The sequence below is a fragment of the Acanthochromis polyacanthus genome, chromosome 19 (genome assembly GCF_021347895.1).
Source record: "Acanthochromis polyacanthus isolate Apoly-LR-REF ecotype Palm Island chromosome 19, KAUST_Apoly_ChrSc, whole genome shotgun sequence".
Taxonomy (NCBI): domain Eukaryota; kingdom Metazoa; phylum Chordata; class Actinopteri; family Pomacentridae; genus Acanthochromis; species Acanthochromis polyacanthus.
Window position 1 is genome coordinate 13770052 of NC_067131.1, and position 25076 is coordinate 13795127.

General features: G+C 43.9%; 1 protein-coding gene across 1 annotated transcript in view; it reads left to right on the top strand.

The window, feature by feature from the left end:
- The first annotated feature begins 4704 nt into the window (after positions 1-4704).
- kcnc3b (potassium voltage-gated channel, Shaw-related subfamily, member 3b) overlaps positions 4705-25076 on the top strand; it is a 56545-nt gene continuing 36173 nt past the window's right edge. The window contains 2 exon segments of the mRNA XM_022219895.2: positions 4705-5476; positions 12725-13418. Of these exon segments, the coding sequence (XP_022075587.2) occupies positions 12798-13418 (621 nt within the window). The 5' untranslated portion in view covers positions 4705-5476; positions 12725-12797.

Here is a 25076-nt window from a genome sequence, read left to right on the forward strand (position 1 = left end):
GTTGCATTTTCTTATTGTTTTATTTTGTATTTTTCTTTTAATTCTTGAAGAAAACAGACGATTTAATATAATGTACGAAGAATTTAATAAAATCGTAGAGAATAGTTCTTGAAACAGATTTTTTTTTTTAACTTACATCAGTGAAGGACAAAGCAGGGCAGTATGACAACATCTATTCATTTAAGCAGGAATATAACACAGTTCAGGATTTTAGCTCCTTTTAAAATAGACTCCTGGGAGTCATCGTTAACATTTGCTGCGTGGTCCTTTATTTTTTCGAACAGCATGTAAGCATCACCTCTGCAAAGTTTACTTGTTGTGTTATTGTTAATTTTCTCAACCAAAATCAATTTAGCGTCCTTGTGCACTTCACACTTAACAGAACATCCCGTGTTTTATACGTCTGAAGGTCACAGGGTTCATCTCAGAGGTGACATTTTTCATTATGAACACAGGAAGCAATGAGTCAGAGGTCACTGTTTTTCAAATAGTTGTAGACGACGTCAGTAGCAGAAAGTGAAGCACCAGTTTCTCATCTTCATTTGGTCTTTGCATTCTCAAAACCAGCAGTTCTTTCTGTTTACCTCCAGTGTTTTTGCAAATATATAGACTATTATAGATGTATAGTCACATATATGCTGCGTGATTTCCAGTGCAAAGCTTTGTCATTTTTAAATATCATGTTTAAAGTCCATAGACACGCTAAATAGTAACATTCTCTGGTTGACTTATAAGACTGAGGCCATCTTCTCAGAGTTGCTGTTTTTCTAAGTCATTTCCTGAGAATCTTCTCTGAACCTCACAGTTTCTCCTTTGGTCCTTTGCTCCCTACTTCCTTATGCATGAGCTGCCGCCGAGAGATTGGCTGAGCATGTGTCTGTGTTGACTAATGCTCGCTCTTAGTTGAACATTCAGTATTTATGCAAGTTGATGAAGAAACAGTGTCAGCTGCTTTCTGTGGATGGCTTCCTGCTCGTGTTTTCTGGTCGCTCAGGTTACGTTCACTTTGAGTTGAAAGCACAGAGTGATGCCTTGATAAGCACTGATTGACAGTCTTGTTGTTACTGGACATAGTTGGTCTCAACTAACATGCTCATGTTGTGTATTGCTGGATTTTGTAGCTGCTGCTAACAAAGCTTTGCCAGAAATCCCTGTGATCTAAGTGGGGAATGCGATTCTTACTGTGTCTGCAAATGAAGTGGAAGCTAATGTTTGGTTTTTAGCCAGCAGCGGGTCTGTATGGATGACAGCGTCACTCTGTTGGTTGTTTGTTTCACCACTTTGATCCCGACTGAAATATTTCAACAACAACAACAACAGGGTGGATTGACATGTAGCCAGTTTACTGACATTGACTTCCCCCACAGGAAAAATCCCTCTGACTCTGGTGACCTCCAGACTTTCCCTCCAGTGCTGATTGACTTCTTTCAGAATTCAGAGTGAAATGTCTCAAGAGCTACTGCAGGAATTGCCTTGAAAGTTGCTACCAGTATTCAAGCACTCTGAGATCGTAAATTATTTTCATTTGGTGCTTTGATTTATGCCCAGAAATACATTATCATTAGCTACATCTGTCTTTTGTGTCGGCTATTGATTAGCAAATATTGGTTGTAAATATTTCCTGCTTTATTTCCCCATCGTCACCTTGCAAATATTTAACCACAGGCTCCATGGTGACGAAGCACGGCCTTATGAGAGCTGCTGCCATGACTGGAGGCCCAGACTTATTGCTGTTTTATTACCTTTAATACACTATATGCTGAACGCTATGGATGCTTTTAAAATGTATAGAAGCTGCTGCTGCTGCTGGAGGGCCGCCGGCTGCCGATTTAACCGAGCACAGCACCTGTGTAAATCTTGCGTGCGTCTTCTCTGCTGCAGGGCCTTGGGAGGTGTAAATGAACAGGGAGTGATGTAGTGCAGAATAGACACGTGCATTGTTTCCTCGGGGTGCAAAAAGCAGCTCGAGGTATTCGGTGGCAGCCTCATAAGGTGTGACTTAGTATGAAAATATGAAACATGCAAAATACCCACAGAGAAAAAAGGAGCTTTACAATAACTCCTGTAGTTTTGAATGACTCACAGGGAACAGGTGAGGGCTGAGCTGCTCATGCCAGGACATGCAGCTGCTGTGGGGACTGAACCTGTAGATTTTTGGGAGAAAGTGGGAAAAGGCTTTAGTGAAAACACAAGAAAGAGTCAGTTCTGCAATCAAGCTGCTGATCCAGCATTTTTTTTCTGTTTCTCATGTAGTTACATTATTTTTAATTGTGCCATATCAAGCATAGCCAGTTTCATATCCATGTTCTTCTTCCTCTTTTTCTTGTAAAGCAGAACACTGGCTTTCGCTTTGAACCCTCTTGCCACATGAAACATTGACCTTTTCTTGGTTGACTTTTCATGTACAGTCATAGACGGAAATATTGACAGCCCTGGAATTTTTCCAGAAAACACACCATTTCTCCCAGAAATTGTTGCAATTCCAAATGTTTTTGGTCTACATGTGTTTATTTCCGGGAGGTGCATTGGAAAAAGACAAAAAAGCACCTGCTACTTGCCACAGGTGAGTTTAAACGAGCAGCACATGCTTGAAATGAAATGATTTACGCAGAGTTTTAAAAGGGTGCCAACAATTTTGTCTGGCATGTTTGAGTTTTGTGTAAAATTGTGTCAATTTTGGCTCTTTTCTTCTGCTTTTTTGTATTTTTCCAATGTACATCAAGGAAATAAACGTGTATACCAAAAATGTTTTGTACTTGCTAAAAATGACAAAGAAAAATGCATTTGGAGACTGCAAGGAGACTAGCAAATGCAAAACGGGCAACTATAGAGGAGATGAAGAAATCAGGAGTTTTTTTTTAGAAACGGATGCTGAACACTTACGACAGTCTCAAAGCATGACTCTTGTCTATCACAGCAGCGCCTCAAAGCGAGCAAAAACAAACTTAAGAATCTCACTGAAAATGACAGATGTCCTTAGAAATGTGTTTGAAATGTGTCTCAGCAGGTGGCGACTGATTTCGTCAGAGTTCTCAGAGAGGTCGAGCCAAGTTGTGAAACACTTGTTTGCTGATCAGTCAGGAGTTACGCGAAGCAAAGATGTTCATTCTTGAACATGTTGGACTTTCTCACAGAAATTAAACCATCTGAGAGTTTACTAAGTCTTTATTCACGCTCATTTTTCTCCAAACTCATTTCCTCCTGAAGATATTCCAGACATTACGCCCTAATCTGATATTCCCAGCAGTCGGAGGCAGGTGTTCAAATCACAACAGCTTCCTCTGGTGCGATCTTCGGAGCCATTTTCCCACGACCACAAACTACAGTTTTGACGCATCGTTTGTCCATTGTAACGACGGTATTTTATAAATTGTCAGATTAGAGCTTTGATCTCTCATGGTCTGGTCTGTAAGAATTCATGGTTCAGATGTTTAAAGAAGTTTGAATAAAATGAGAGAAACTCTTTATCAATATCTGTAGCTGAATGCATTGCTTAGAATCACTTAAATCAATGCCAGAGGTAAACATTTCCATGTTCATTATTGCCTATAGGAGGAAGAAACTGCAATAAATTCCATCTTTTAAGTCGTTCAGACCCAAAGTGCAAAAGATCCACAAAGAAAACCCGACTTTTTCTGTGTCAATCTGAGCAACGACTGCAAAACAGAACCAAACAGGTATGAGGTCATTGTGTTAATGTCTACAGAAGTGCAGGAGAGTGATATGTGACAATGTAAAAACCAACGGCACACCCAAATTATTTCAAGTGAAACTTTTGGCCGGTTAATGTCATTTTTAAATCAATCCTTTTAAGTGGAAAAACCAGCAATTATGTTTTTCTAAAATGGTGTATTTTCTGGAAAAATCCCAGGGCTGCCAATACTTTGGTCCATGACTGTAGATCTGAAGTGACCAATGTGACTTTTTGTGCAGCTGTCAGTGGCTACTTTACAGTAACCTTCCTTGTACTTAAATAACCCCCTCTACTTTCCTTTCGTCTGCTCCTCCGCCCGTCTCCCATCCGTCTGCACTTTGCTCTTACAAGAACATTTTGCGGTCAACGTATAATGTCCGAGGCACCTCAGGAAGAGCCTTTTGCCCTTGTGCTCCTGTTGTAAATTTCATGAGGCCACGTTGCACTCACTGAGTTTCCTGTCAATAAGTGCATCAGCAGCATTGCTTGCTTGATCATCATGCCTTTCCTTTTGCTGGGTAAATGCTTCATAACCATTAGGGGCCGCCTCCTCGCCAAAGCAGAAACAGCAGAAAGTGGAGGTTTTATCTGCAAAATGCATGAATGAAATCATTCCGTTTAGCCTGTTGATGGTCATTCGCAGCAACATGAGCGTGCATTTCTGGGATTTGTCATGAAATAGTGATGGCTGCCCAAAGAAAAAGGGAGGATCAATTCATGAAATCTGCCTTTTCTTTGCCCCCCTCTTCTTCTTGTTGTTATTGAGCATTTTACTCCATGTAATCCACCTGCTCATGTGCTACCACATGACCGCTGATGTCAGCCAAGCCAGAGTCAAGGCTGGGAACCTGTAGACAAAATGGTGTTTGTGCGTCCGTCCAGCAGAGTGAGCATGTGTGGGCTATGGAGGAGGAGGAGGGGAGGGCGGGGGGAAAGAAGCAATTAAACAGCTGATAGAAAAATCAACACAATCATCCCTCTCGTAGCCCCGTGCTAGTGTGTGTGTTTTTCTCCCCTGCATGTATTTATGAAGTTCAGCAGCCGTATGAGAAATTAGCCTCTGTATTCACCGGGGTCCTCCCACCCCTCTGTCTTGTTCTCTAATCCGCCCACATGTATCGTCTGAGGAAAAAAATAGTGCAGAAGGTGACGCTCCTCCAAAGGAACAGAGAGAGAGGAGGCACAGGGAGGGAAAAAGGCAAAGAGAGAGGTGTCTACAGGCTGCATCTCCACCGAAACATTTGGAAACAAGGGGGAGACAGAGGAAGGAGCTGAATGGTAGCTACACCCTGCGCCTGGAAGCGTAGAGACACTGTAACAAAGGCTGGCAATTCTGTTTTTTTTTTCCTCCTGTTTTTTGGGCAATAACAAAGAGGTGGGAGAGGGGTTTGTGAAATCGAGGGAAATAGCAAAGAAAGAGGCAGTTTTCAGGGGGACTTCTGCTTCATTTCATCCGAAAAGACTCATCCCTTTTGCCATCATCAGCATGACCATAAGCTATAAGTAACATTCGGCAATAACGCTATCCAAAACGAGATTTCCTGCAAGTAGACGCGCGCAATCTTTATTTTGATTTATTTTACCAAAAAAAGAGAGAAAAAGAAAAACAAATCGGAGGGAGAAAGCAAAACAAAAAGATCATCTGAATGCCTGCGAGAAACTGGATACTCTGAAATCATAAGAAAGAGCGATCTAACAAAGAAAACTACCTTTTGATTGATCTTTTAAAGCTTGATGTGCGTGTTTCTGCGCGCACTCGAAACGAACCTGAACCAAAAGCAAGTGAGTATGAACCGTGTCTGTGTATATGTCTGTATTTTGGTGGCTTTATTCTGCGTTTATCCTTCTAACAACACGAGATTTCTCCTATTGGTATTATTCTGATTACTGGGCAGAGGTAGAAGGAAGGATGTGGGATAGAAATGGCCAAAAAAAAAAATACAGCGTCTAACCTACATTCAACAAGTATCGTTTTGTCCACAAAAACTGCCATTTTTTTCTCCCCCTCCTTCTGTAACCTGCTTGTGTTTTGATCCTAATGTGGAGAAATCAGAATGTGTTCCAGATTCATTCACTGTTTCTGTGTGTAGCTGCACAGAAAAATGTGCTTTTTACAGCCTGATTCTATGACCTGAAAAATTTCCATTTTATTTTAAAAAAAAAAATCCTAGCATCCCTCATTGCACAAATGGTGGGTGTTTCCCCATCTACACCACTAGATCAGAGCAGTTTCATGCCTCTGAGAGGGGAATGTGTATGCATCCCTGCCTGCATCATTTTTTTTGTGTGTGTCTGTCTGCGTGAGTAACTGTTTCCATGTGTGTGTCGCTTTTGTGCATCATCATGTAGAGGAGAGATGCATTTGTTTGACTTGCATGTGCCCTCAGCTTTTTTCTATTTTTTTTTCTTTTGTGTTTTTTTTTGTGTGTGCAGTCGTGCATCGTGGCAGCACTGGCTAAGTGTCAAGGCCCGAAATGGAGGTTTGATGGAGGAACCAGGGGGAGGAGGGCTGACACACAAACACACAGGAGAGGAGAAAATGTTGTGAGGAAAGAGATGGTGGCAGAGATGTAGAGGAGAGAGGGGGGGGGCACTGGAGCGGAACTACAAGAAGGACATAGCGTCACTGAGGTCTCACCCCAGGAAGTCAAGGGGGGGCAGTTGAATGTCTAGACGTGGTCTTCTACCCCTTCTGCCACCTTCACCCACACTCTTGCTTCCATCCGCATTCCACCGCATCACACACACAAAGTCACTGGTTTCATAACGCCTCTTCTTCTGCCTGCACTTTCCAGCACATGCCTCCCTTTTCTTTTTTGTTTTTTTTCTCTCTCCTGCCAACTGGCTCCTCTCCGAACAGGAACTCTTCTTTTTTTTTTCCCCTCCATTTGGTTTTCTCTCTCACACACACACACTCTCCTCTTTCTGCATTATAAATCTACAGCTGGTGCTATTTTTAGACTGAGGGTAACCCAGAAAACACCCCTTCGATTTTACCAAAAAAAAGAAAAGAAAAAGAAGCCTCCCCACCAGAGACAGTGTCGTGCTGTCAGCGGATGTGATTGGTAGAGTAGTGATGGGGGTTTGAAAAAAAAAAGGAGGGCGCTGCTGTTTAAGCAACAGGGGGGAATGAATCTATTTTGAGGCTGTGATTGAATTACGCACCCGCCGTGTCCTGGGTTTCTGTGTGTTCTTGTGCCTCTGACCCTTCCTCTCTCCTTGGCTGGGATGGTTTCACTCTCATCTCTTGCTGCTTTTTTTTCCTTTCCTTCACTTATCCAAACTTCCTGTATGCCCTTCAACTAAATTACCACCTGATTCTGCCATTTTACACCCCCTTTGTCAAATCTTTGACCTTGAGGGCTCACCTCAAGCTCACCTTTTTGTTTTCTCGACAGTCAGCTTCCCTCCTTCCCTTCCTTGCTGTTGAGTCTCTCAGCTGTGGATTTAGATCTCTCTGCCCCCTTTTTCTGTCTAATTACCGGCTGGTTCACAGGTCAGGAACCAGCTCTGTAATACTTCTTCCCTCGTCACATTTGTCAGTCTGGCCCCCGTGTAGCACATGATTGCACTGCTGGATCATAATGGTCCTAATCATGCAGGGAGGCCAGTGTTATTAATTAGGAGTCGACAGGTTTAAATGACCTGGGAGAGAGTCGGGAGGGGTTAAAGCTATCCGCTCCAAAATGCAAAACTCTCCAAGAACCTGATTTTCTATACTGTGGGATATTAGCTCAGATTCAGGTCCAAAAATAGAGTTCCTTCCCGACATGACACACTATCCTGGGCCTTTTTTTTTTTCCTTCCTTTGCACTCAGTGCCAGTTCAGGATTATTCTGACCTCTTCCTACTCTGATGATTGCTCCTTGAAGGAAGCTCTCTTCTTTCATCACCCTGCGTGTCACCAGTCTCACCCCGGTTTCATATCTCTCCAAAAAAAAAAGAAAAAAAAGAAGAATCTCAGCCGTCATCGTCCTGTGGGCAGGAAAGATTTTAGTCATGGACACTGACTGAGCATTCAGAGCTCTATTACAGGCTTCATTGCTGCTAGTCTATTCCTGAAAATGGCTTTATGTATTAATCATCCCCCTGCCTGCTAAAAGGAGAAAACCAGGAGTGGATGATTCTCCCCCCCTTATAAGAAAAGAAGGTTTCTGGAAGGGAATCGTCACAAGAGAGCAGCAGCTGCATGCTTCTCTGGTGGAGGTGTTTGACCAATATGCACAAGGCTCAAGACCCCCCGAGGGGGTGTTGGAGCTGCGGTATGTGTGGATTGGTCAGCCCCTGGAGATGTGCACTCTGGTGTTGCTGACTAGAGGAGCTGCCACTGGTAGATTGCACACACATTTCCTTTCTGCTTGCTTAATTGATTGGCTATTTAGTTCACGTTCTGGGAATTGGTCACTAGTGAGCTGTATTTTTGTTGTTATTTTTTTCTCATCTGTGTACATTAGAGGGTCTGTGTGTGGTCCTGGTTGCTGGTTTTCTCTGCACACTGTTCTGCCTCGTTTCCATCCATCCATTCATGCAATTCCACTCATTCTTATTCATACTCGTTGCTGCCATCCACACACACACTCACACACACACACACACACACACACACACACACACACACATCTTATCTGGCTTCTCCACTCGTGGCGAGAAACACTTCCACCATGAGGCGCAGTGACAGTCCGAGGAGGTGAGGAAGGGAGGGGGGAAGAAGGAGGGAGAGAGAGAGGATGCTGTGTGGTGTGACACCGCACTAAAAAGGGGAGGTGACCGCAGTGCTTTCAGTGTGCTGCAGTGCTTCACTTCCTCCTGTTGGGGTCTCCTCAGCACTGGGGAGTGTGAGAGGAAAGGGAGATGAGGGGGGGAGAGAGAGAGAGAGAGGAGGGAGGGAGTGTGGTGATATGGATGGAACAGCGTGAAGTCTTGTGGTTACATCCTTTGATGAGGTAGCGGGTGGCAAAAAAGGGAAAAAAAGAAATGGCTGCGTACCAGAAACACATATGTAATTTGCACTCTCTCTCTCTCTGCCTCACACACAAACATACATTACAAAGTCGCCTGCAGAGCCCTCCTCTTTTCTTTTTTCTTACCCCCCCCCCCCCCAGTGGTACATTTGCCATTCAGCTCAGCTGTACGTCTGCTTTACACTTGTTTTCCTTCCTCTCTCGCTCCATCACTCTGCTGCTACTGCAGGACATTTCTGATCCTCCCTCCCACACCTTCGCAGCCGTTCAGGTGCCATCCCGAGCCACTGCATGGTCTCCCTCCCCCCATCCCCTCCTCCCCCTTTTCATTTTCCACCCTATGTTTCTTTCTCTCCCCCTCCTCTCCTCCTTTCTCCCGTCACATCTCACTCCCTCTCATCTCTCCCCACCTCCCCCTCTGCGATTGGTAAAGCTTTTCGCTTTTCCTGCCAACTGCTGCTTCTGTTCCGCGTAGTCAGCACTCCTCCAAATTCCTCTCTTTTCCTTCCCTCTCTTTCTCTCTCTCTCTCCTCCCCTCCCCCTCCTCTCTCCCCCCGGTTGTTGCTGCTGCTGGTACCTCACAGTCAGTGCATCCCATAATCTCGTGCCCCCCCCCCCTTGCTGCAGTGTTTCTGCTAATATATATTGGTGTCGGTGCGGTCTCGGTGCATGAGCCGAGTGCACGCTCCTCTCCTCCTCCAAACCCCCCTGTTCTCTATCCATCAGAGCCCACTGCATTAAAAAAAAACTCCTTTCATACTAGCCTCATGTCCCCTTTTGTCATGTTTTTCTGCCTGTTCGTTGTAGAGCCAGGTGAGTGCGCCTCCCCCCTCTCCTGCTTTTCCTTCCCCCTCGTGTAAGTATGTGTGCAGTGGTGTAGTAGCGGGGTGGCGCAGGACATGGTGGCCGAGGCAGGAAATGCTGCAGGAGAGAGAGAGAGAAAGTAGTGGTGCTGCAGGAGGGGAGGGAGGTGAGATTGTTCCTCCTCCTCCTCCTCCTCTTCCTCCTCTTCCTCTCTGCTCCTCTGCACCCCCCTCCCCTCCCCTTCACAGTCAGTTTTTATCCTCTTTCTCATGTGCGCTGCATTTCCTTCTCACCTCTTTGCCTTTTTTTTTCTCCCACCATCTCCACCGCTTCTCTTCCTCCATTTTACACAAGATGCTCACCTTCTGTACCCCCCTTTCTCCCTCCTGCTCTCCCCCCTCTTCCCCTTCTTTTCTCTCTCTCCGGTGTGTTTTTTTGTGCTGATGTCAGTCGCTGAAGGTGCTGAGGCTGACTCTTAAAGAGATCTGCTTTACTTCCCCTGTATGAACTTGAAAACTGCAGCTTCCGCCTCCCATTAAGATCAATAATCTGGTGTTTGGAGCTGAAACTTTTTTTTTTGCATTTAACCTTAAGAAAAGGTGCAGCTGCACACAATTACAAAACAGCTAGAATGCACAAAGGAACATTTAAGTGAATGTTTAAAATCAATAAACTCACCACATGTGACTGTGAGGGAACAAAAAGCATTTAACCGCAGTTACAGACTTGTGGCTGTCCGTGGATTAAATATTCAGCAGCTCACCTATGTGCTGCCTGTGAAGTGCAAGTTAGAGTTCAGAGCTGCAAAGCTGAGCCCAAAAAAGTTATTTAAAGTGCAAAACTTTCACAGCGAGTTCTCTGAAAGCTGCTTGTGAAAAGTTCAGCATCCCATCAGAGGGAGTTTGTCCCAGAGAGAGAGTGTTGTTGTCCATGGTGCTGAAACGTAATCCATCCCACAGCACACTGCTGGAGAGCCCCACAGGACAAAGCTGACTCTGGATTAAGATCTTTTTACACTCTCTTCCCTCCCTGACCTCCCTTCCAAATATTCAGTTTGCTGCAGAAGTCATTCATTTTTCTTGTCAAGTCTATTTAGATGCTACTTTGGCATAATGATGCAGTGCAACTCTCAAGCTCACAGCGCAGGACTTTTTTTCCCCTGCCAAACAAGCACATTTGATGATCCTGCAGCAAAACACTGCAGAGATTTGGGATAGCTCAGGAAACAAAAAGTAGAAATCTGAAGATTTAACTGTTATTTGTCAGAGCTGCATACGTTAAATCTACCCTTTTTGTCTCCAGTGCACAGTAATTTGTGCTTTGATTGTTAACCCATGCAGCAGATCTTACCTGAGTGTTGTCTTTTTCCCCCAGGATTTCCAAAAAAAAAAAATAGGGAGATAATACTCACACCAAAAAGTCAGAACAAAATCTGAAGCAAGAAACTCAATTACAATAAAAGATCTGAAGAGAAACGAAAGACAGCAAACTTTTCCGTGAACAAAAGTTGTTTCCCCAGACAAAAAAAAAGTGAAATGATCAAAACAACAGAGCGAACATTAGAAAAGAAAGAAAGAAAGACTGCAGCGTCCTATATAACGCAAAGTCTGAAGGGGAAAGAGTTGACCCAAAGTGAAGGAAGCCGAGTTTGGGAAAGAGGGAAGAATGAGATGCAGAAGAGAGGGGAGGGGGAATGGAAGAAAAGAGTGAAATGGCAGGAAAAAGCAAGAGAAGTGAGGAGAGGGGGGGGGGGACACTGGAGAGGAATAAGACTGTTAGAGAGAAAGAAGAAGAAGTGAAGCCTTGATTTCCCTCCTCCTTCAATGAAATGTGATTCCTTTATGCGGAATATGAGAGCGAGTGAGGAAGAGAAAGTGAGGGAGAGAGTAGTAGGAGAAGGGGGAGGGCCAGAGAGAGAGAGAGAGAGCTGACAGGAGGGAGGAGGGGGAGAGTGGTGCATTTCTTTGAATAGAGAAAAAGGTTAACAGCACAGATACAGTGCATGTATGGGGCTTCTTTTCCCTGCTTGTGGTCGCGTGGCTTCTCCTGAAGCACTGTGAGCTCCTCCGGATGGCAATCTGACCTCGCCGAGGAGAACGACAGAGCAAATAACTCCGGCTTTTTTACTGCAGCAGAATTCATTCACTTTTATAGTGCACTCTCCTTTTCGATTCTCCTCTTTCCCCTCCCTGCACACTCTCTCCTCTACCCCCTTCTTCTTCCATTACTAGAGGAGACAACATTACACTCGCTGTTTACTGTATTTGCCCCTAATGAGGGTGCTGCATTCACTTTCTCCCTCTTTTTTTTTTGTCCTCTTCAGGTCTTTGTCTGCCTTGTTTCCCCCCCTCGCTCTGTCCTTTTCGATCCTTCCATTAAAAATCAGATTTATGGCCTCTTCATCCTTTACCTCCCCCCTCAGGTTCTCTCTCTTTCTCCCTCTCTCTCACCCTCTACCTTCCTCCTCTCCTCTGCATGTCTTTACACAGAAGTGGCAGCATTGACATAATTGTGCATCGCATGAATGTCGGTGCGGTCGGAGGGGGCTGCTGCAGCAGTGGTGTGTGTGCACATAGGCTGATTGAGGAGATCTAACATTAGTACGGACACCGCACCCTCGGGAGGCAATTAACACACACACACACACACACACACACACACACACACACACACACACACACACAAATGCTCATACAAACACATACACACACACACAAGGTGCTGCACCACCATGCCCCCCCCCCCCTTCTCTTTCTTTCTGCCTTCTTTGGGTGCATTTGCAAGTAAAAAAAACAAGTTGAGGGTGAGTTGTGTGGCCTCATTATGGCTGCCAGATTAATCCAGAGGTTGTTGGGATCATGACAGATCTGGAAGCATCACTTTAAGACGCCCTCTCATCACAACCATCAACCTTATGAGGATGCTGACTCATGAATGTGCTCCCAAAAAGCCACCTGTTTTCATCCGCTGCACTGGCTCCAGGATGCTGGTGTTAAAAACAAACAAACAAACAACAAAAAACAACTTTCCTCCCCTCCATCCGCTCTCCCTCCTCCTCCTCCTCCCTCTCTGCACCTGCACAAGGTCGTTTTCGTGCCCTCCTCTCCGTCCTCCTGATTATCAAGTGACTAATTGCACATACATGTGGCACCGGCAGTGTGGTTCTTTGATGTGTGTGTTGCAATGTTGATAATCCACGTCTGTTTCTCCCTTCTTGCTAAAGAAAAAAAATTCTGCCCTTTTTTTTCTCCTCTCTTCCCCGCAGACTCCTCAGACTCCTCCCTCCTCCTCCACCTCCTCCCTTCGGTTTCTCTCATCCTCCCTCCCCCCGGTCCTCTATGCTCAGTTCGGTGTGTGTATCCTCTTTCAAAGGGCGCAAGGGTGGGAACAAGTCGTCCAACAAAGCATGTTACAGCGCAGACATGACTTGTCCGTCGGAAAGCGAGAAAATCGTGATAAACTGCGGGGGGGTGCGGCATGAGACCTACCGGAGCACCCTAAAAACGTTGCCCGGTACCCGCTTGTCGTGGCTCACCGAGCCGGACGCGTTCAGCAACTTCGACTACGACCCCAAATTAGACGAGTTCTTCTTCGACCGCCACCCGTCGGTGTTTTCCTTCATCCTCAACTATTACCGCACCGGGAAGTTGCACTGTCCCAACGACGTGTGCGGCCCCCTGTTCGAAGAGGAGCTGGCCTTCTGGGGCATCGATGAGACGGACGTGGAGGCGTGTTGCTGGATGAATTACCGGCAGCATCGGGATGCGGAGGAGGCGCTGGACAGCTTCGAGACTCCGGAGCCGGACGCGCCGGACGACGACCCGGCGCTGGGCGGCGCGGACGGGGACTTGAAAAGACTGTGCATGCAGGAGGACGCCAGGAAATCGGGCTGGTGGAAAACCTGGCAACCCAAAATATGGGCACTCTTCGAAGACCCCTATTCCTCCAAGTACGCTCGGGTGAGTCTCCTCCAGGTGTCTCCTGGAACTTCTTTCTCTACTGTTGCATATTCTGCCTTATTAAACCACTGCTTGAGTAAGTTTGAAAAACTTTGCATGTTTTGTTAACATTTCCCCAAACTGCAGAGGAGGAGGAGAGAGAAAAAACAATCATTCATAATTAACTGCAGGACATTGACTGCTGGTATATTATCAGTGTGGCTTGTATTAAATGGCGGGATGTAGACTTACTGATATTGAATAATTAATGCTGATAGCAAAGGAAAATGGAAAATGGTATGTCAGCTGTGTTGCTTTATGGCTCGCTACTAGTTGAACCAGGCTTGTCCATGTCTCATGATGTGATAGAGCAGCTGGACTCCCACTGATTACCACCTTTTTGTTGCTGTTATAATTCATGTCGTCATATTCTCCTACTTGAGCGGCTGTGATAAAAATCTGCCTCCAAACGCAGCATCCGACGCGCCTCCTGCATCCAAACGCCTTCATTAGATGATACTTGTCCGTTTACGACGCACATCAATGCGCCGTATATTTCATGTTAGTCTTCTTTTTTCCCCCTTCTTGCTGCTGCGACGCTGAATTGCTCAAGTGCACGTCTTTGCCCTTGGTAGTGTTACACTCTGCTGGGTTGTGTGTGCGGGTTTTTTTTTTGTCAGTCTCTCCTGTCCCGGTTGAACGCTACATACCTTTTACGCACGGGCTTCATTTCCGTTACGCATAACTTGCTCCTGCGTTCCGATCACCTTTATTGTTTGCATGTAAATAGTTAATGATTTACCTCCTGAAAGCAAGCGTTTGATGGCATTTGATCACACAGGTGTAAGAGTAACAAGTACCCCTGACTGTGTTTTTGATCGGTGCTACATGAAAACAGTTACAGTGGCTCTTTTTTCTCAGACCCTCCAGTTACAGACGAATCCAGCCGCTTGATCACAGCTGCTTTGATTATTTTTTTTGTTGTTGCTTTGTATATGGAGTGTTATAGTTGATCACCTTGTCTTTCGTGCTATTTTTTTTTTTTTTTTTTTTTTGCTGTTATGAGGGTGATGTGAGGACCCCTTTGGTATGGTGAATGCATGGATGCTGTAGGTCCAGATGCAAAACCAGACAGTCAGCAGACACACAGGCATTCATGCCATCACACTGGAAGTAGCTGAATGTCACCAAAAATGATCGTAAATCACTGCACACTCAGCAATGCAAACTGTATCTACAGTGACAGATATGGACAATGCCTCTCCTGGCACCAGCAGCAGACATACACACCTGGATTCAGTTCCCTCCAGAGGAAGATAAAAGTGTAGGACTGTGACGGACACACAGTCTGCTTTAGGCCCCTCGCCCCTCCATCCGCCTCTCTGAACTTGGGATCACTTTTCTGTCACTCTTGTCCCAATCAGATTGATTTCTTACTTCCCTCTCTATCCCTACTCCGTCTAGGTCAGTTATTTACAGATTGTCCCAATGCTGCAGAGGAGACAGAGAGCTTTAGTGGATTTTCAAATGCACCTGTACACATTTAGAGGCAGATTTGGCTCAAAGTTCTTGCTGCATTTCCACTGTTGCCTTATATGATAGCTACTGTACCTGCTGTTGAGCTGCTAGAATGCAACGTATTGTTCATTTAAACGTCACATCTGCTGGTTCCACTTGGAAATGTCTCATGAATCCAACAAAAATGGGCACATATTCGGTGTAACGGCTGCAGGTAGAGGTGTTTGTGGGGTTATGAGGAGTGCAGAGCAGGTGGTAGGTGGGATTCATTTCAGCTGCTGCCTCCATTTGTGGGTGAACGTAGCCCCATTTCACTGTGTAGGTCTAATATGCCAGCGCCATACGTCAAACAGCGATGTGACCCAGATCACTGGTTTCTTCCTCCCTTGCTCTTTCTAAAAGTAGCCATCCGGACCGATGTGGCAGAACCTTTACGTCCCTGAGAAAATTATACGTGAAGAGAGAGCTGGGAGGCAGAGAGATTGAGAAAGGCTAGGGAAAAAAAACGAGATGCTGATGTGGAAATACAATGAGACAGATGAGAGAGAGAGACAGAGGGAGGAAGAGGGACATGAGAGGAATAGAGGGAGACAGGAGGAGAGACATTACTCTAATGATTTAAAGGGGGTTTGTTTGCATGGCTGTGATGTAACGCGGCGGCAATCAATGCTTTTGATCGGCGCGTTCGACGAGCACACGAGGGGGCTGCTTTTTTTCCCCCCCTCCCTTAAATTTCACCTTCGCCGCTCGCCTATTGCTTGAGGCTCGGTCGTGGATTTTACCGTAGTAGCGCACACATGTACCAACGCACACATGCTGGTGCCTGTGCTGGCTTTTCTGCTGCAGTAGACACGGAGAGGGGAGAGGAGGAGGAGGAGGAGGAGGGGGAGAGCGCTGGAGAAAGAGAGGAGGGAGGCGGGAGAGAAATGGAGAGGGGGTGAGATAGTGGAGAGGAAAAAAGGGGACTGAAGGGGAGCCTGAGAGGGACGTAGACGGAGGGAGGAAAAAAAAAAGGAGGTGGAAGAGGGGGAGACGAGCCGGGAGGAGAAGGTGACAACCACAGAGAGAAAGACGTAGCATGATGGGGGTGGGGACCCTTGTCTTAGCATCTTCGATTATCTGTGGAGGCTCGAGCCATCCAATCTTCCTACCCCCTGGCCCTCCTGGCTTGCCTATTGATTGCTATTTTATTGATTATCTTCTCTTTTTGTGTGTTCTTTAAAGCCATCCTCTCCTCCTCTGTCACCTGTTACGATCTGAGAAGGCTCACGAGTGGGGGGGGGGGCTTCATTCCGCACCGTCGGACAGTAACGCAACCCACCGAGTAAAATTTATGGATGTATTTGTTTCTCTGTGATGAGGTGTTATACAGTACGATTTGCATCTGATTTCCTCATCGATTGGTGCCTTGGTCGACATAGATCTTGCAGTATGAGCTGGAGCAGCTTGACGGATCTGGACCCTCTTTGTTTTAGTTATTTTTCAACTCTAGTAGCTGTTTTAAACTCAAATCTGCTTGAGCAACAGTGATCCTAATTGAATGACTAAGGGTTCACCAATATTGATGCAGTCAGGTTAATGTTTTGCCAGTGTTTTGGGATTGACCCGACGGTAATCTAATTTGATGTAATCACTTGTCACTCGACAGATTGAATACATGACGGTAAACAAAGAGGGGAAAAATAATGTTACTTAAGAAGTATCCATCAAGATTAGGTTAGCTTAGCCCTTGTGTCGTCCTGTGGGTCAAAATTGACCCGTTTTAAAGTTTGAAAATGTGGATAAAAATATATTTTCACAGTGAAACTTCTGACGTCCACATTTTCAACATTTTTGGGAAATCTTTTTGGGTGGGGGAAAAAGAAATGTTGAAAATTTTTTCTTAAGAATATTCACATAAAAATCAACCAAAATCCAGTGAATTTTGGTTGATTTTTATGTGAATGTTCTTAAAGAAAATCTTAGAAGTTTTACTGATTTATATGCAATCACTTTTGATATTTTTAGGATTTTTTTTGGGAAGATTTTTACACTTTTTACTTTTTTGAAAATATAAGAATTTTCTTGCCAAATTTGTTGGATTTTTTAAAAAAATAAAACTTTTAAGAGAAACTTTTAAGGAATTAATGGATTTTTTTATGAAGGTTTTGCAAATTTTCAGAAGTTCGGGGAATTTTTTTGCTGAATTTTTGGATATTTTTCAGACAAGGAAACAACATTTTTTGGTGCCTGTAAATGAGGACAACAGGAGGGTTAAGTGGTGAAATCACAAAATATATATTAAGTATTAAACTGTCAATTTTTGACATCCTAGTCTGGATTTAAAGAGGTTAAACTGAATTGATGAGATCCACTGTAGGATAATCTGATGCAAACTAATGCATTTATGAAAATTTAAGATGCAGAGTTTTCCATGAGCTTCCCTCTGCTTCCTTGGTACACAAAACGTCCTCAGTAATATGTCTGTCAATGCCTGTCCCATAACGTCGTCCCACTGTCCCACAGATTTAGCTGCATTTTGATTACTTCCTGTTTTGCACCAGAAGGACACAGTTGTCTTCGTCAGCAGTCTCCTGACAAAGCACCATTTGTAGCTCAGCATGTACAAGATGCCCCTTTGCCCCCCCCACACCCTCCTTTTTCCAAATCGGACTTTGTGTGCCTCTATTCGATTCGCTTCTGTTGGAGCGACGTCCCATCCGGAGCCCACCTCTCCCTGAAGGTCATGTCTGGTGGCTCATTGTTTGCTGTTCTTTCCCGCTTGTGTTCAGCGCACAATGCTGTCATAAACACACATGTGACCTGATGCTGCTGCGCCGGACGGCCCTCGGAACAGGTCGTCTCCGGGTAGAAAATCGCAGCGCTTGGTCAGAAGATGGAAAAAAAAACGGACATATTGATAGACGTTACTCGATATGGTGGAAACAGAGGAGCACCCTGGAATGTGTTGGGGTGACATTACCTTTATTTTTTGGGTGGATGCATCAAACTATATCAGATTTTCGAGCGTCAAAAGACAAAAATAAGGCTTTTGGTTGCCCAGTTTGCCTCTTAAACACCGATATTTCTGTCCTCTTTCTATTCTAACTCTATCGCACGCAGGCATTTTTTATAATATACTAGGTCACTTCCAATTTAGCGTAGTCTTGTGAGATTTTTTTGCACCAGTTTTGTTTGCCCCTGAGCTACACGGTTCCATTACCTCCTCGCTCTGGTTGAATTTAATGGGAACCGTGGTGAAGGTGACTGTTTATCGTCTTTTAACAATTGTGGCATCCCCTCACTTCACTTCGTCTCTGTTATTTGTTGTGTCGACCGACTGGCACTGTCATTGTCTTAAACTCTCGTTATTCTGTGCAAACATCCAGCAAAGATGGGAGATTTTTCTTTGTCGCTCTTTTGTGATCTTAACGGTTTAAAGCGCGTCAAATTAAATTTTTGCTTTGAGCAGTGGGGTCCTGTATTCGTGCATGTAAGTTGTTTCCATTCAAACCCCGGACCCTGCTTGAAAGGCCTATTTCCCACTTCCATTCTTGCTCTTCTCCCTGTGGGCTGCATCTGAAAATAGCAAAGAAAGGGAAAGGAGGCCTTAATTTCATCCTCAAGCGGCAAATCTGTTCCTCCATTATTGGTGAGAGGATGAGATTCTGTACTTGTATCAGCACATAAGCAATACTCGAAAAAGAAACACTAGTCTGAAAATAGCCAAAGCACCCGAGCCTGTCTTGACGGAGAAAAAAGATTTTCCTCGGTGCTCAGCGAGTTAATTAAGGTAAATTGTTTTCTTTGAGCAGTAGTTGCTATCAGGGGCGTGGCGATTAGTCAACTTGCCTTTCCTGTACCTGCAGTAGGTAAATATATCATGTTCTGTTTCAATTTTCCCTGACAGCGTTTTGTACCGCAGGCCTTCTCATGTTGTGTTTGCATCCTCGGAAGTCACTGTCCCTCCGTTGGCTGCCTGGTAACTTGAGCGCTGTCTGTTGGCGATACTGAACTCGATAGATGCTCGATGTCTCACAACAAGGACGGAGACAGGATCTTTGTGTTGAATAAGCAAGAAGCACTTTAAAGGGAGCAAACAAGCACGGTTCGATTTGGACATCTCAGCAGCATGCAATAATGAGGTGTTTCATTTTCTGTGAGAGCATTCTCTTTCTAAATGTTTTTATCAGTTGAAGGATGTTTCGTGTTGAATGTTTTGACATAATCTGACTGATTTGTTCATTTAGGGAGGACTTTTCAGTGTCTAAGTGCTTCTCATGTGTAAGTTGACTGTTAGAATAGTTTTAAAACGGTCAGGTTAATCTCCACAGGTAGGTTTTTAGCCTTCGTATGATTGAAGGTGTATTTTGTCTCATTCTGTGTTGAGATTTAATTCTTAATATTTAAATAACTCACACCATAAGTAACATTGTAGGGTCCTAACCTCAATTTTGGAACTTGTTTGATTAATTCGTAATGCCAATCTTGTTTTTCTTCTGGAAAGCACTTTGGCACAATGATTGTTGCTTTATAATTAGCAGTGACTCGACTTGATTTGATTGAAAGTTTGTGGCCTCAATCAAGGAAAAAAACAAAGAAATTAACTTCGTTTAAAGGCATTATGGAGGATGTTTTTTTTGGTTTAATTTGTCTGATTCACATAAAATGAATATTACTGACCTTTAGTGGACTTGTATGTATGGTCTCTAAAAGAATTAAAAAAAAAAAAAAAACTGTGGACATGGCAGGACCTGAAAAACATCAGCCAATCAATGCGCTTGGACCGAGGCGTTTGGTTTGCTCCCTTTCCTGTCAATCAGAAATCTTCCGGCTCAGGCCTAGTTACGTAGATTACGTACGCCTTGGACTTACGTGTTTTCTGTATGTGTTGCTTTGGTATAGCTTCGTAGTTAGCTGGCGACTTGTTTTGCTCATCTTTTTTTACATAATGGCAGATAAAGATCCAGGGGGACCCAGCCGTAAAAGACAACTTCACGAGTGCTACGCAAGTTTCTGGAGGGGGGCGTTTCTTCGTAAATGTTAAGAGGGGGGAGGTTAGAGGGGGGTGAGGGAGAGGTTGTATGTGCGCATGCGCATGCTACGTTCAAAGTCGTAGGAAATTAAATCTCCTCTAATGCCTTTAATCCTCACCAGTTGTGCTAGTTCACAGAAAGTTTAACATTTTGATAAATATGCCATCAACTTTCATGTCTGCACGTATATATGATGCCTCTTGTTAGCTTAGCTTAGCATAAAGGTTGGAAATGGAGGGAATCAGCTGTCCTGGCTCTGTCCTGTGCTAACAAAATACACCTACCAGCACCTTGTAAAACATTTTATCATCTATTTTTTCGACCTGAACATAAATTGAAGTGTAAAAACAACAATTCAACATGTTATAGGGGCTCGTGTTATCGTAACTGTGTCTTACACCGGACGGGCGATGATACAGAGTCTCCTCCGGTTGCCTGGCAACTGCTCCGAGCCAAGAACTAGTCTGACTCTTAACCCTCTGGAAAACTGTGAGCTGTTTTTTGTACGCTTGAGTTTTGCACAGATTAAACAATTGAGACAATTTGTGACTTTCATAGGAGCTCATTGATGGGTTTTCTGTTACAGTCGTACTCGCTGTTCACTCATTTACGGTCTTTATGTAAGTGCTCTTTATCATACAGTCATGCGTGTAGCATCCGTTTCCTTATCTAGCTCTTGAAAGCAAATAATTCCCAAAATGTGCATATCACATTGAATTTGAGGCATGTCGTGTGGAAATGTTGTAAAAGTATCTTCCCCATCCCTCCAGATAACTTTGCTCTGTTTGTGTCCTTCTCAGCTATCTTCTTCCTTCACCCCAGCCTCGGTCCATTTAGCCATGCTGGTTAAGTGCTGAATCAGCTCTCTGTACAGACAGTCAATTAGCCGGACCTTGTGGTAAACCCTGGACATTTTGCTCTTATGCTCCGGAAATAAAATGATTCAGAAGGCTGGCGTGGTGGAGAACTCGCACAGTGCCAGAGCCGATTACAGCGGTAGGAAGTCTGAATTCTCTAAATGGGGCAAAGTCTTGTCAAATCACACGAGGGAGCAGTATGTGGTGTACTGTAATCACACAAACTGTCGCATGCATAAGCGCATGTATATGTAAACAAATGGATACACGACGAACACATGCTGATGGGGAGAAATTGTTTTAATTGCGTGCTGTCATCAAAAGTCCTTTCACCGCGTCAGGTATCGTCAATTATTCATGTAAACAATATCCAGCACGCACTGAGAGACTTGACGTGGCAGACAAACACATTTACCCACTTCTATTACAACATGCATCTCCCATTTGACCCCCTCAAACACCTGGTGGAACATAAATCACTCTCAGCGCGCTCACCTTTACACATTGGTCCGTACTCTGTAAGTGTAGCTGCCCATAAAGCATTGAACTGAGTGTTACAGCACACACATGAATCACTTCATGGGACGAGCCTCCACATGTCAGCCGGCGGATCACTCTCACACGTACAGATGTCATGCCAACACGAACGTAAAAGAGCGGTCAAACTCCAACAAACTGCAGATGTGTTTTTTAACCATTCCCAGCACTTAAACTACTTCATATTTCCACTATAATATTCAGTGATTTAAGTCCATAAAATGTAACAGCTTGTTTTGCCTTACCAATTGTCCAAAAATTACTCCAGCTCAATTTCTAATTACATAAAACACTGAAAAACAACAAACCAACAAAGCATTTGATTTGACGATACCAGCATTTATTTCTTTATTTATTTACATTTTATTAAAACAACTACAAATATCACAGCTAACTGTTATATTCGTTAATATTTCCCAATATGGCATTTTGTGAGTTCTTCAAATGATGTTTAACATCAGAACCGTATTTTGAAAGATTCCTTAAGTCTTGAAATTAATCCATTAAATAGCTCATTTTTCCTGGCATCTTATTTTATCAGCTCATCAATTATTCAGCTAATTGTTACACTTCTGCTGATGGCACTTTCTTTGAATAGCTATTAGTCTATTAATAGAATAGAACAGAGTATCCTTTATTAGTCCCACAAGGGGAAATTTGCATGTCAGTTAACAATCATAAATGTTCTCTGAAAATTCCCAGAGCTCAAGTGAATGTTTAATTTTCTGACCCCCAGGCCAAAACCCAAAGAGATTTGATATCCTGTGGATAAAGAGTGAAACAAACAACCAATATTCACATTTGAGAGGTTGAGTCCAGTTTGACATTGGCGTACTTATCTGAAAAAAGGAGTTCAAGGTGTAACTGATTGTCAAATATCTTTTGTAGTGCACTGAACAAATCATATGTATCAGAAGTCATCTCTTGATAATTAGCATGTTAGCTCATGCATTGTACATGTAGAGTTTAATGAGTATTTGAATGGGAGTGCAAATTTCTGATATCTATATATTTGCAAATATTCTCTTAGATGCATTCTCTTAAAGTTATATTGAAAAAGAGTAAAATGGGGTGAAGTCACCACTCCGCTCCTCACCACCATCTCCACTGCTGTGATACATACTCTGCTGCATGTGCTGCAGTATTGTAACCAATGGAGTCTGAGCTGCTCTGTTGGACAAACTGTGGTGACATCATTTCTAAATTACTCCAAGCGTCCTTTTCTGCATTAGATCAAATAAAAAATAAGTTTTCATGTTGGTGCATATCTGAAAACGATTACGCCAATGTCGATGTATCATCGCAGGCCGATAAAATTAGATGTATCGGTTCGGCTCGAGCGTCTATGCACCATTGGCCACACGTCATTATGTGGCACTTAAACAGTCAAACTGGATCTCTGCTCACTCCCTTGGAAAATGACATTGGAGGGCGTTACTGGGACGATTCCTGTGTGACCATCTGCTTCCTTGTGATCGTCCCTCCTGTCCAAGTGGCAGCAGAGTGGAGGCAGAGTGCATGTATAAGCCGATGACCACTTTAAGCAGAAATATGATCTGGAGAAGTGTGTGGCGGTCTCATTTGGGAGCGGATTTGGATGGGAATGTGTCAGAACGTTTAAATTTCTTATTTATGACATTGTAATGAGGTAGATTATGGACAGGAACAGAAGCACGGAGGGAGAAAGGATGGATGGAGAAAAGGGATGAGGAGCTGAGGAAAAGAGGAGATTGGCTGGGAAAGACTGAAGCTGCACACGTATGCTGCTGTAATGTGAACCAAATACAGGTGATAAATAACAAACGTATGTACAGTTCACTCACCTCCACACAGTGTTTGTTTGTCTTCAGAAATGTTTGTCAGGACTGCAGTGGGAATGAAATGGAGGGGACCTGAATGCTGCAGAGCTTAATACGACACTGTGACGTGACGGCTGGAGAGCAGAGTGTGTGTGTGTGTGTGTGTGTGTGTGTGTGTGTGAGAAAGCTTTCCAATCTAACTGTATCATGTCAGCGAGTTGAGTCATTCGGGGAATCTCTAAAACACAAGTCTGCTTTGTGATTGAAATTTTGCCAGGATCACTTCCAAGAGCGCTGACCTCAGAGAGTCAGTGTTTCTCATGAAATAAAGTATACGCAAGGATTACCCAGAGCCAAAGCTAATTATATCTCAGCACCTCGCGCCAACCTCCAACATTCCTCCTCCTTTGTGTCCTCCTGCATTCAGGTGCTTGATGAGCCTCATGTCTGTCTATGGGGCCATTTTTGTCTCTTTTTTTTGCACGTATGCAATCATGCAACACATGCGGCTATTCTTGTACGTCCTTCTCCTGCCCATCCCACATCTACTTCTACCAGTCCCAGTCGTTGTCATGCCTCACCTCTCATGCCCTTCAAATTCCGCAGTGTCCCGTGTTGGGTGCCGGATGACCCCTAGCAGAATTCGCAATCTTCTGTTTAACCGCCCGTCCCGGTTCGGACAACGGTGTCGCCATGCCGATGTTGATTGCATTTCTTGAGACACAGCGGTGGCTCATTTGTGCGAGACATGAAGGTCTGAGAGGAATGAAGCTTTCTGCTCCTATTTTCTGCCTGTTGTCAGTCTGTCATTATCAGCCGTCATGGATCCCATCTTTGAAATGAGGCGAGGCGCCACCAGATCAGTGAAATACAAACCAGCCAACACTAAGCTCCCTAAGTTGATCGATTAGACCATGATCGATTGAGTAATTGATTTTTAATTGACAGAATGAAATGTTAATTTTGTGCTATGTTAATGTTCCCGCTGTACTATTTACTGCCTGTGCTTCTTCTAGGCTAAACTAACGGGCTGCTGGCAATGGTTTCCTATTTACAGTACAGATTTAAGAGTAGCTTTAACCCTGTCAACCCGAGGCAATTTCTGTCACATTTTTACTCACTGTGCTCTCATTTTTTACTGCAACATAAAGCCGTACACCTCTATGGAAACAGCACAACCATGGCTAGAAGGAGAGAGAACTCAAAAATGTCTTCTGTGTAGTATAACAAAGTACAGTACAAATCGTAAGCCAACTTTTATTTAGTGGCCTATTTTATAGAAATATCAACAACTAGATTAGACATTTTGGGCCCACAGGTGTTACCAAAACTGGGAGAAAAATTGCCGGCCCGACATACTATAAATGTGCTACTGCTTGCATTTTTGTTTTTTTCTGTATTTATTTCCTATTTGCTCTTTTTATACACAACCAATTCAACCCATTTCAACCAGAAAGTTCAAGAATTTGCTGGTGAGTCATTTACGGCTTCATGGTTGCATGGAGGGGTGCAGATTATTATTTTTTTAAATTTCAAACAGAATCTGACTAGAGGAAATGGTTAGTCTTTGGTGAATTGAGGCATGTAGAAAAAAGTCATTTTCATAAAAAATTATGATTTTAGGCTTAGATTTGGTCTAGTTTTTACATTGAACCCCACATGACAGCAGACTTCAAAATCTGAAATCTGATTTTTTTCTTAATTAGTCATTGGCGATTTTCTTTAAAGACAACCTGCCTTTTGAAGCTGCTCTGTGTGACATTTAGCCGATTTGAAACAAAATGGCGTAGCTGTTGTGTTAACATCGTCAGACGCATTTCGTTGTCCGTGCTTTCATAACGTGAACTCGCATGAAGAAGCCTCAAGGGTGAGGGTCATGAACGGCTAAAAGCCACTGATTCATAATTTAGCGCACACAAAAATACAACACTCAAAAAAGTGAAAGACATCTTT